The sequence below is a fragment of the Poecile atricapillus genome, chromosome 3 (assembly GCF_030490865.1).
Source record: "Poecile atricapillus isolate bPoeAtr1 chromosome 3, bPoeAtr1.hap1, whole genome shotgun sequence".
Lineage (NCBI taxonomy): Eukaryota > Metazoa > Chordata > Aves > Passeriformes > Paridae > Poecile > Poecile atricapillus.
Genome location: NC_081251.1, coordinates 91349822 through 91362898, shown reverse-complemented (window position 1 = coordinate 91362898; position 13077 = coordinate 91349822). Strand labels below are relative to the sequence as shown.

Here is a 13077-nt window from a genome sequence, read left to right as displayed (position 1 = left end):
CCACTCTCTGTTGGAAACAAGTTTAATTCATGGGGTGATTACAGGTACACATCTAACATTAATCAGAGAGAAGTGCCATGAGGGAGGTGCTCATCTGGTAATGCCCAAGGCAGGCAGACAGCACACACCACCCCAGTAGCAATTCACACCTCACAAGCCATCCTTCCCTTGCAAACCCTTGTGCCATTTACTGCTGCCACACCATTCATGACTAGCTCAAGTCACACATCTGTACTACACAGCTAGGTTTGCTGGGGTATTTTTCAGCTGACTTTTCAGGTCTTGTTAAACATCCTGGTTAAAGGAATCCACTGGAAGGTCACTTTTAGATGCAGCCAGCTGTTAGATATTACTTTCTGGTGACCACAGACAATACAAGAGTTGTGTTTCATTGCTGGTTTTCTTCTACCATGTTTTCAGCAGGTTTATCAGAGATCTGTATTACAAGGCTAGCCAGACAACTGTATTTCACTGCTTGGACAAAGTAAACTGCTCTAGGCTTTACTACACAGGCAGAAGAAGCATTCCTGTATTACCTGTAACTTTCCTATGTGGCAATGGCATGAAGTATAATTATTTCAGAAAGAAGTTGCTTTTATTCATAGCATGACACACTCAATAATGTTACACTGGTACAGCTAGGGCAGAATAATTATTCCCTTACAGATTCAATTGCCAGATTTTCCACCTAGACAAGTTTCCACTGTATCTCCAGAAGCAGTGGAAGCCTACAAAGAGAATTTGCATAAAGACTTTCTGAACCCTCAAGCAGCTTGATGAAGAGATTATGGGGTCACCCAGAATATACAGACTGGCATTCACCCTCTTTCTCTTCGGAACATAGTAATGGAAGCTCTTGGGAATGACTACAACTCCATTTCATACAACCAGTTTCCTTCAACATCTGCTTTTTACTATATGTGGTCAAGCAAGCTGATGCAGAAGGAGGCAGAGAAGTCAAAGTATGTTTACATGCTGTTTACAAAGCTGATTCCCCTTTAAGGGAATTATTCTGGGTTTATATCACTAACACTAATCACCAGCCCACGCCCTTGATTTTCCAAACTCCTCATTGCAGTACTGACAGTTTCATAGTTGTGAACACCCCCAGACTGACAATTCTAGGTACTATGAAGGGTCAGCTCTGCATCTTTCTTCCCCAGATCAATTTTCAGAGCAAAGAGCTAATTCAGATGGTTTGCCCACTGAGGCCTTGGGGCTCTATTTTCTGGGCTATTTGAGGAGCATTTATTTTTGTTTACTTGTCTGTTTTCATTTGTTTTGTTAGGATTTTACACAGGGAACAAACTGCTGCTATTTTTTATTTCAGACCTTCACATCTGCCTGACTGGAAAGCACGGAAATCAGCAACTGTTTTGACAAGATCAAGGAGGAAACTGTTGTCCATCATCTATGGACCACATCAAAATAACAAGAGATGAGAAGCACAGCATTTGGGAGTTTTCCACTCCAATACTTCCCCTGTCTTCATCTGACATAAAATGGTAATAATGTCTGTCCTATGAAGAGCTTTATCTAGATGGTGAAGCTCAAGATTTCCAGAGCTGATACTATGAACACTTAATAGTGCAATGTCTACCTCATATAGCAAATTTAGCTCTGGTAAATGTTATCAATACCTCTTAAAAGGCACATCTCAAAATAATAGCTAATTTTTCACAAAATCACTATCTACAGATTAAGAAATACACTGTTCTTTTTGTGTAAGAGATATTTGTATCCAGTCCACATGGATGGACTTAAGCTACTTAAACTAAAAACATTTATATAACTACACTGGAATGAAGTATCACAGAATTGAAAGGATCTAAAGCTGACCATCCTGTTCAGGATGCAAAATAATTTCTTTATCATCTATTACTACCTATTTTTTCATATCTCCTGGCCCTTTAGTTACAAAATCCCCCTATTCTCTATTCACAGAAGGCAGGGAGTGAAAGAAAGCTAAAAGAAAAAACCCATCTATTCTCCAGAACAAACCAGAGTTTCACTTAGCTTTGCTTCCCAGTCACTAATGTACTGTTGAATAAGGCCATGTAGATTTTGCTTGTTCTCCTTCTTTATTTTCTAAAGAGACAGTCTAATGTTAACTTAAAACAAAAATCCTTATACCTGGGAGATATAATGTGATCCAATTATTAATCATTCTTATAGCAGAACGTGTCTCATTTCTAGACTGAAGTCCTTCATTTCAACATCCAGCCAGCACAGCTTTGTTACATTCCCAGTGTTAAACGAAACTCTGTCCACCTCACCAATAGAGTACTACAGAAAGATTCAAGCCACAGAACAACTGCAATCCAGTAATTCTGTACAGCAGTGTATAGTGACCAGGAGACATAACAACATCTTATGTGCCCCTTCTGCAGAGTTGTTGTCAGAGGCTGGGCACATGTGCTGTTTCTACCAGAATTCAAATAAATCTGTATGTTCAGTAATTAAATCCTATCAAAATTTTCAAAAACCCCTGTTTGAAGTAATTATGTTTTGACTGCATACACACACAATACATTTGAAATAATGTATTAATGGATTTCATCAAAAAAGATCCAGAAAATTACTTTCAAGCTACTTACCAAGAATGAGCTTCTCATTGATCAGAAGGAATGATGTTATACTTTTAAGAACTTCAGCAGCTGCTAAGAGCATCTCTGTCTCTTGCTCATCTCCACAAAAATACACTATCAGCTGAACCCATTTTTTCAAGACTTCTTCTGAAATCTGAAGGCAGAGAACATGTGAGAAGTGTGCTGTAGAAGCTGGTCTTACCTCTTACCATCACACTGAGCTATGGTCTACCTAAGAGATACTGTTCATTAGCAAATTCCCGGTTTTTTCAAAGTGGTGAATCCCCATGTGAACATTAAAAAGTTGGGAAATTTTCTTTTAGTTAGAGCAGTATTCACAGGCCAAGTCCTTCACTCTTTCCCTTCACACCAGACTCACCAATGACGACAAAAGTCAAAGTGTAGTTTTGTGTCCTCAGTCCTTCTACACATGCAAGCCAAGGACAAATATGCTGGTCCTTTGCTGAATTTCACAGAGTTCCTCTCTGCCCATCTCTCCAGACTGTCAAGGTCCTTTTGAAGGGCTGCACAGCCTTCTGGGGTATCATCAACTCCTCCCAGCTTTGTGTTGTCAGTAAACTTGCTGAGGAGGCCTCTGCCCCTTCATCCAAGTCACTGATGAAGAAGTTAAATATTGGGCCCAGCACTGAACCTTGGAACACCCCTAGTGACAGACCAACTATACCTGTGACACTGCTTATGACCCTCTGGGATGTGCCATTCAGCCAGTTCTCAAGCCACCTCATTAACTGAGGAATAAATGAAACCTCAGTCATACTCGGCCTCATTCTGCCTTGTACAGGGCCATGTACCTGCACTGCACAAAGGGACACAGCCAGAGCGTGTCCTATAGATTCTATAACAGGCAAAAACAAAAATTAAAAATCTCCCGAGATGTTACAATGACTCAAACTTCAAGCAGACACATGGACAGACTATCTAGAAAGATGGAACTTAACTTTTACCTTATGGAAGAGAAAATCCCTTCCACAGATGCACATACTGTGCAAGCCCAAACATAGAATTTAGATGGAAAACTGAGGTACCTGGTCTTTCCCAAAGCCAAAAGCTCTCTCTGTAGGTATATCTTACATCTCCCATGATTTATAAGTTATTAGAGTAAGTTATTGCAGCATTTCTAGTTAAGATTTTTACAGCATTTTTCATTAATTCCTGTAAAAAATGCTAACTTTAAGTACTCACACTATGCCTTTCCTTTAACAAAAAGGATTTAACATCATAATTCATGTTCCTCAATTCTTGTGTGCAAATCTGATTTTATATTTTTTTATAATGAGACATGGTTATTGGCATAAAATATGAATCCATTCTACTGTTCATTCAATGAAAAATAATAGCTTTGTAAGGAAAATAATCTTCCTTTTAAAACAGATCATGAGAGTTTTGTTTGTTTTAAATATCCACTAAGTGGGTTTTGTGTCTTTGAAAATATTTTTTAAAATATCTATCACTAAAGCCGCTTTTGCACTGTTTTACACATACATACGTGACATCACAGACTGACAATTTAAAATCAAAAGAAATCTGAGCTGGCTGGGAACTGCAAACTGCACCCAACCACTGCTTCAGCTTCGTGCCTTCCCACCCGATGTGCTCTCCTGTGGGTTCTCCAAAAATCAAGAAACCACAACAAAGCTGCACTTCATTAAATGGGCTGGTTTCAGAACAAGCATTAAACACCACAGGCATTTCTCTTTCCACATTATAGTGACCATTTTGGATGAGCTCAGAAGCTGAAATTACTCCATCAGAAATATTTATGTATGTATTTAACTTGAAATTACTTTGAGAGGGATGTACTGAGATGACATTCATGGCTGTGTCATTTCAGAACATGGCAGTGTATTCAGAGAGGATGACATAATATCAAAAATGATGAATGGACACAAGAAAACACAAGCTTGGAGCTTGGATCTAAAAGAAGCCACATTACTGCAATCACTAAAAACTCCAGGATTACAAAACTGTTAACCAGCTCCATTTCCCTTACCTGCTGATGGTTCTGCAAATGGTGGATAATCAATTTGGAGGCAAATTTGAGAGCTATGGTTTGACCTTCAGGGCTGAGAAAACAAGGCAAAGGACATATCAAAAAGCCAGCTAGTTCTGTCATCATTTCATCTCTAGAAGAAAACCAGCCAGCTCTTAATTATTTCTGATTATCACCAATGGGTATATCTCAAGCTGAGCACTTGGAGTTTTTACATTAGAGATCTAGATGTTAGCTAAGTTCTCAGCTGATAGGTAAATGAAACATGCCCTTACTTCCACTTCTCTCATGTTTATTTTCTATTTACATATTTCTCATAGAAGAACATGTTTGAAAATGGAACCTGAGTCTAATAAATAAACCAGACATTATTTTAAATTGTGAACAAGTGCATCTCTTGAAGCTGGTGTTTAGCAGCAGGAATATCTCTTCTACAGCTGCTAGAAATGCTCCTAGTGAAGAATATGCTTACTGCCAGCTTCCAAGCCTCCCTGCTGCCTAGCAGGATCTAAGGACATGGCTCTTGGCACCTTGGCTTCTGAAGCCTGTTCCCACCATGGGGAATGGCAACACCTGGGCAGCAAGGCCTGCTATTACAGCTATTTCCCTCTAACAGCACCAGTTTGTGCTATTTTACCACCAGTATCTTACTTCATCACAGAAACGAGCATTCCCTGTCATCATCATTTGAACTTGAACAATTTAGTGCAAATTAGCAGCAAATATGCACAGCTGTAAAATGCTGTTCTACACTCTATACCTTCTATATTCAATGTTTGTAACATTGGATTGCAATGTTTGCATGGCTTAAAAAACTATCAGAAATAGGATGTCATATGCTTAGAGCCTGGACACTCTAAGTCTGTTTACCCATTCCACTATGAGTGGATGGACACAGTTTCTAATTCAGTAGGAACTACACACTAGCTCCACATTTTCATTGCTTTCTGCTGACTTTACAGTCTGTATAAGGAGTGCAAACCCTAAGGATTAGGATTAAACATTTCTGCCAATCCAACAAGTTAAATGAGATCTGTCATTCTTTCTACGAACCATCTGCCCATTAACCAGGATAGGATAGGAGGGATAGCAGATTCACAGCAAATGAGTGTATGTTTGGATCATTGATACTAATTGTTAATTCTATAGTAAAGTGGGAATGTCCCAGTTACCATTCAGGAAGAACTATGCTCACTGGCTATCACAGGACAGCCAGAATAACTTCTTTTTTTCAGGAACTGTACTACTAGACATTTACAGGGTGCTAGTATGACTTGTGCGCCTTTTTAATAATTCAGATAAAGGTCCTACCTCTCTGAAAAATTCTCAAGAGCCCACTTTATTCAAATAAGCCACACTCTCTTTCCTGAAACACAGATTTTTAAATGAAATGGCAGTCCCAAACCAACATATTTATGTTCAATGTTGAAAGTTTTTAAAACGTAAGTATTTCAACATGCATGACAGACCATACCTGCTGGAGATATCTGCAAGGTTTAAACTCCAGGTTAAGAGCTCATTTGGATGCGTTTTTATAGAGCATTCAGTCTTTGGAACCACATTTCTGAGATCCATATTATAAAGAATTTCCAGCACCTGCAGACACAATTCACAAACTAAGAATTTACAGACAGTCTCAACAGGAATGTGATATCAATAAAACACTGACTTAAGCTCCACTCCAAGAACACAAAGGTTCTCTCTGGACAGTTCTAAGAAAGCAGAGAAGCTCTTGCTTTTACACAAGAACATGTTACAAAATTATTGCACAGCTCCTGTTCAGTATAAAAAACCCTCAACTACTCACCTACTACTTAAAAAGCAAAATGCACGTTTGAAATATATTTTTGAAAATTACAAATATAATTAAAAAATTAAAAACATGATTTAGTGAAAACATACAAAATGTCAATAAAAAAAGCACCCTCTTACCTTGCAAAAACACTGGGCATTTGTTTCTGTCAGAGCCATTGTGAGAAGAGTGTCTTCCAAATCAGTGAGTACACATAATACACCTCCTCTTCCTTCTGCAATCCGCTTGGAATTTCTTTGTTTCAGCCACTGCAGTATTGCTTCCAATGCCAGCAGACGCACTTCATGGAACTCACAGTGCAGGAGATGAGTTACTGACAATGAGGGCTTGGCCATTTCCCTTGCAGCAGCTGAATCACAGCTCTGGATGTCAAGACCTGCACTCACTGACAGCACTGATATTACAAGTTTGGTGGTGCTCTGAAGATACTGTATCAGTCCTGGTTCTGCTGATGAGTAGGGAATACCAGACACTAATTCAGAGTCTGAAATTACTCTTTTCATCTCCTCCCAAAAGTCAAGAAATTGCATCCCTGGAATGAGAGTAACACTTAGTAAAGTGAACATTAGATGATGTTACTATCTGCTCCAGATCATGAAGTTGACTAATACCAGGTATGCAAAAGGTAAACTCAGGCATGAGATGAAAATCAGAGTTCTCCTTCATTTTAAATTGATTCCAAATTATAAAAAAGCTTTGCTAAATATCACATGTATTCATATTAAAATCAAAAGAAACAAGGACACAAATTTTTCAGAGAACCATGACTGTTCAACACACGAGTTGAAAGTTTCAAACAACTTAAAAATGCTACAGTACCTTGCAGATTGCCTGTAATCTTTACCAATTACATCTGTTTGGTAAGTATTTCTTTAAATCAAACTAGTAATACAATATCGCAAATTGTACAAGCCTACCATTTCTACCACTGCAGAAATGATTAACACAAATAAACTAAATATAAATAGGAAATTAATAATAAATTAAATATATGTAGGAAAAATATGTAGATAGTTAGCTCTAAAATCAGAGACCACACTGAACAAAGTGCTGTCTGTCAGACTACTCGGCTTCAACTGAAATCAGGAGAAATAAGCACAGAGGCCATACTGATAACACTGAAAATCTCAAGCCTTCATCATTTTAGTTAGAAAAAATTGCTATTAAGAAGATGCTCCTTCAAGATAAATAGACCTGTCCTGTGTGTATCAATCTAAAGAATTTATTTATTAAAAAACCCAGGATACTTTTCCTATTCTTACTGATTTTGAACAGTTAATACAGCTAAGAAAACAAAGGAGCTGCACTATAACCCCTCTTATGTATCAGCACAAGAACTGTGACATTTCAGCCATTTACATTGGTGCAACCTTATCCACATGGCCCAGCACAGCCTAAGAACCTTCTTTAGTGCTTGGCCACCTCCTGGAGCGAACAGAGGCCACTGCCATCTGTGATACCAGAGGGTTTCAAGGCGTTAGCAGAGTTGGCAATGTAGACACAAAATGAAAGAAAAAAGTCATCAATGGTCCTATTTCACACCCACACAGACTGAAATACTCATGTGCTTTGAATTCAGTCTTCTCCATCATCAGCAGGAATGAACTATTTTATAATATTGAAATATTTTTTTCCGAGTTCAGTGTCTGTATAGCTTGTACTGCAAGAAAATGAACATGCTATACTCCACAAAATTCAAATGCAAGTAGAGGAAAATCACAAAAGAACAGAGAACAGAGCCATTAGTGCTAGGGGATGTTGGAAGTTTAGGTTTTTAAAAATGTGAAAATGTACTAAAGGTAAATACAAAGATTAAATAAACTTACATTTCTTCAGTATCTGCAAGAAGACAATTCATTGTCATGTAACTTTGCTATTTATAATTAAACACTGAGCACTGCTAGAAGCCTGTCCAAATAGTCCTACTAAATTCCTGAATTTGACATGAAGCCATAGCACAAATATAGATTCATTTTGCTGTCCATGAAGACATTTCCCTAAGCTTTCCATTTACAGTTAAATATCCTGCCCTTTCATATTCAGATTCTTCCAAAGCCATCTTAATTTGTTTGACATTTACACAGAAAGTTAACATGGTTGTACACCATCTAGCATGTAAGACAGAATAATTTCTGAGTAATTCTGGACATGTTTCAAAGAAATCTAGTAGTTGTGAAAAAAATTCAGACATATTGGCCAACCATTAGCTCTGTCATTCACATTTTTGCTACATTTTCTTTCCTGAAGGGACTTGACGCAGTAAGAAGAACTCCAGCATCACTGCAAAGCTGTCTCAGAGCATTATCCTCTACAGGACACAGCTGACTTCCTTCTCATAGCCGTGCAAACTTGTATATTTTATTTGCTACATTTCTAAACCCCTCCAAACACACTGCTTTTGCACACTGGCATCATAGCATAAACTAGCATTAATGCTCGTGTCACACGACACGTATCCAACTGCCAGAACCCCTTAATTTCTCAACTGTCTGGTTGCCTTGGAGAGGGATTAAGCCTTCATCTCAGTTATTACACAGCCTGACTCCACAGACAGCAGTTTAACAACAGAAATAATCCCAGGCAGCTGAAAGAAAAAGGTTCAAGGTCAAACGCCTCAGTTCTGGAAGAGAAACAGCTTCAGTTTCAGAGCAGCGCACCCTCTCGGGTTCCTATCTGCTCCCCTGCTCAGCTGCCTTCCAGCAATACACACGTCACTTGGCTCAGCTCTTCAGACCAAGTGTGTATTTGTAAGTAAATTGCAAGAGAAATGCTTTTATCTCCTGTCCACGTTGCTTTACATTGAGGGAGGGAGAGAGAGAGAGAGAGAGAGAGAGAGAGAGAGAGAACGAGGGAGCAAGAGAGACAAAAATAATTAGGGGAAGGGGGGAGGGTGTTTTCCATTTTGTTGGTGTCAACATTGTCAACTTTGCCAGAGCCTGCAACCCAACATTAGAGAGAGTGGTGACCCTCCCATGGACTCCAGGAGCTGGCCATGCAGTGACCTTGCAACTCAGCAAACTTTCACTTGTATTTTGCAAGTTGCAGCACAACTTCTCTTTATGCCTTTATCTTTGAAGGCAAGAACTACTTTTATATAAAAAACATAGCAGAGCTACTCACTCCCAGAACTACTGCTTGCAGAGACTGTGATACAAGAGTCTTGGGCAACAGATCCTCTTTTTCTGTACATATCAAATACTTCTGCTTTGGAAGCCTTCTGGATGGCTAATTTTTTTCCTATGCAATTGTGAAAGACTGGACACTGTGGCTCATCTATTTTTCAGAAAGTCTCTTTAAAATTGGATGTCTCAATGGCAAGGCTGTCAGCAAAATAAGACTGTCTGAATATTTGCTTAGCCTCAGCACACCAGAAAGCAAATCCTTCTGCATTCATCTTGTGCTCCACATGCTCTCAAATACTCTTTTTTCACACAAATATGTACAAAAGGAAAGAATGCCCCTGTCTTATTACAGTGCAGTGGAAATATTCCTGCTTTCAACTTCATCACAAAGAAATCACGAGAAAAGGCTTTAAGAAAAGGCTTTCATGTAAATGTTTTTTCCTCTGCTTAGCTTTAAGTAAACTCTTTCCTTTGGCTTACATCAAAATATCCAACTAAACCAGAAAACCACACTGGTTCCCAAAGTAAATGTCAGCCTCTGTTGTTATGATACAGTAACTACATACTTTTATTTACAAACAAACATCACTGTACAGTTTGAATGACCAGCTGCTGTGAGAAGGGAGAACAAATTTTGGCTGACCAAAGAAGGGTCCTGGCAAACAGCAGTCTTTCCAGGATGCTGACAGATGCAAAAGAGCCCCCAAGAATTAAGTGTATTTAATTTTATTTTTTTCCCTTAAAGGGTTGCTTCATTTGTGGGACAGGAAGAATTTCAGGCTGCTTCTAGTACAGGAGACATCTTACACAAGCACTTGGTTCTCCTCCACACCCAACACAAACATCCTCAATCCCCCACACTGATCGTGCATCATCTATGTCATGGCATATAGGTTTGGGGGGGCTATTTTTTAAAATCCTATTTGCGATCAACTGATGTTCAGTCAGGTATATGAAGTAAAATGGTCTTTCACCATCTGAAAATAAAGAGGAAAGGAAGAGGAGCAAAATGGAAATAGCAGACTGGATGAATCTCCAGTTATGAACCTCATGAAAATTTAGTGGCTCCCAAACCTGCACCCTGCCTGTCTCTCCTCTGCTCTTCCCTGCAGTGGCAGGCAGGACCTATTCAGTCTGTTCTGTGAGCAGATACAAAGAGCAAGGACAGAAAAATGTCCCTGCTCAGGGAGTAACAAACCATCAGCTGATGGACAGCTCAGCTGGTATTTCATCTCAGAGGCACTACAGTGTTCAAAAATCAGAGGAGTAATCTGACTTCCTTCCATATTTAAATCTAAACTTGCTTCACCTCCTTGCAGAGTTGATACACTTCTGGAGGATTTGGTAATGTCACAGTGATTATATAGCTACTGCCAAATGGACAACTCTCCTGATCATCAGGTGTACTGTGTGAGGGGCTACCTTCTGTACAAGTGATTAGTATAGCTCTAAATATTTGCACGCTTCTAGATAAATATTGAGAGTAAATCCTGTATGCAGGCCCTCAAGCATCCAAACCATCTTCCATATCCCTACTAGAGGCTCCAGAAAAAAAGAACAAAGCAGGGGAAAAGGGGGGAGGTTACTAGCAGCATCAGAAAACTTACTGACACTGTGTAAGGGCAGACTAAAATTGCAATAATATGCTGCTGTGACTGCAGTACATTGTTATGGGAAGGGGCTCTGAGCATCAAAAATATGAATATTCATCATTATTCAACAAGCCCTGCAAGAAAGTGAAATTGTTTATGAACTGAGATTAAAATCCACTCTCAACCATCCACAGACATCTGAACAGATCATATGAATAGGGAGTAGGCTGAGAGGTAAACAGTGCCAAGAAGAGATTTTCCTAGACAAATACTAAGGAAAAGTATTTTCTTTCATATTTTTCCTTTTTTATTAAAAGTGGATTAGGCAAAGTCACTTCTAAATGGAAATAAAACCACAAAGAGAACAGAAAAGTCTGTTTCATTACACAGCCATACTAAGGTGACTGTTGATGATCATAAAAAGGGCGTATTTTAAGCAGGATGTTTTCTTTTAAAGACATCTGCAATTTCTTCAACATCAGAGACTAGTCATCAGAACTCACAATACAATCCAAAACTACAAACATGAGTGACTACCAGAATCCACAGACCATTTATTGATGAGGACACAAGCATCCCATTGCATTTTGTACAGCATAAGGGAAAGTTTCCAAACGAAAAAAGAAGGGAAAAAACCCCACATTATATCTGGACACTGAAACAGCTATTTTTTCTCAAAGGTATTTTTTCTTACAGCTTCTCTCTGGCCCAGCACTGAGTTTTCCAGTATTGTGCATTCATATAAAATCATAAAACCCCATGGAGACAGTGCAAATCAGTCAGTGGTTAGAATCTGAACAGAACCTAATTTTGAAAGGATGAGCAGTCTCTGTCTTCATGTGGGGATAGAATTTTAACTGCTAACATTAGTAAACATGACCAATTCCACTTTCCCCTTGTGTCACTTATTTCATGAAACACCTTTCCATATTCCCGGCTCAATACAGCATTCCAGCAGTATCATGCGTACCCTCCACAACCCTCCTCTGATTACTGTCTCTGCCACCCTTCTAAAATCACTTTTACTTTCATCCTCCTCCACCTGTGTCACAAGTTCTGCCTCCACTGTTTCTTTGATAGCTGTTGGTATTGCACATATCCATTTCCTTTCTCCCAAAATTTATTCTTTTCAGCCTTGGCCCATTTGTTTTGTTCTTCTGTCTCACACTAACTTTTGGTCAGTCTTTGGACCACCTCAGCATCCCTTACTTGTTCTGCCTCTGGCATTTTACTGTCCAGGCAATTCCCAGTCACTCCCTATGTCTTGGACTTCCAACAATGCCACCCACCCTCAACTTCTTCATTCTCCTGTCCGCATTGAATTAGAACACTGAGTACCTAAAAATATTTAATTTTGACTTGTCTAATTTAATGTTAGTAGGAACCTTTAGTTAAGCATCATTTAGATGATCCTGTAAATATGTTTTAACTCTTTACCTCCCTTACGCCAAAATAAAAATATTTACCCAGTGCCACAGTTAATACACCAACAAACTTTATATAATTTTTGACAACATAAACAAAAACTGCCTTTAATTTGTTAAGAGCAAATTTCACTTAAAGGTAATTAGACCAAATAACCAAAACACACGTTAACAAGCTGCCAGTGTTTTTATTCAAGTATTTCTTTGACCACACTTCTTAAGAATTTAGCTAAAGAAAGTTAAAGTACGGCTAAAATAATCGACCTAGTTATCCCTGTCAAATTATCACCATTCAAAAATCATCATTTTTTAAAGTTAGCCTGCAGGAAGAACTTGGCTATCATTTAGCTTCTTTCCAGAATAAGAAAATATTAAGAAGTATGATACAGAAAAAAGTGGCCATAGCCTTCAAATGCTATTTAAAAGTCCTAGAAATCATGAAATTCTGACAAACATTTAAGAGATTCCTATGTGAAGACCAGTATGTGCTTTCCTTGCAAAACATTGCAAAGCATCCAGAAGTTTGA

General features: G+C 38.7%; 1 protein-coding gene across 1 annotated transcript in view; it reads right to left on the bottom strand.

Moving 5' to 3' along the window:
• THADA (THADA armadillo repeat containing) overlaps nt 1–13077 on the bottom strand; it is a 153155-nt gene that overhangs the window by 27470 nt on the left and 112608 nt on the right. Inside the window, exons 33-36 of the mRNA XM_058836463.1 lie at nt 6532–6944; nt 6074–6195; nt 4600–4672; nt 2598–2742 (exon numbers count right to left, since the gene is read on the bottom strand). Coding sequence (XP_058692446.1) covers nt 2598–2742; nt 4600–4672; nt 6074–6195; nt 6532–6944 — 753 coding nt within the window. The remainder of the gene's footprint in view (nt 1–2597; nt 2743–4599; nt 4673–6073; nt 6196–6531; nt 6945–13077) is intronic.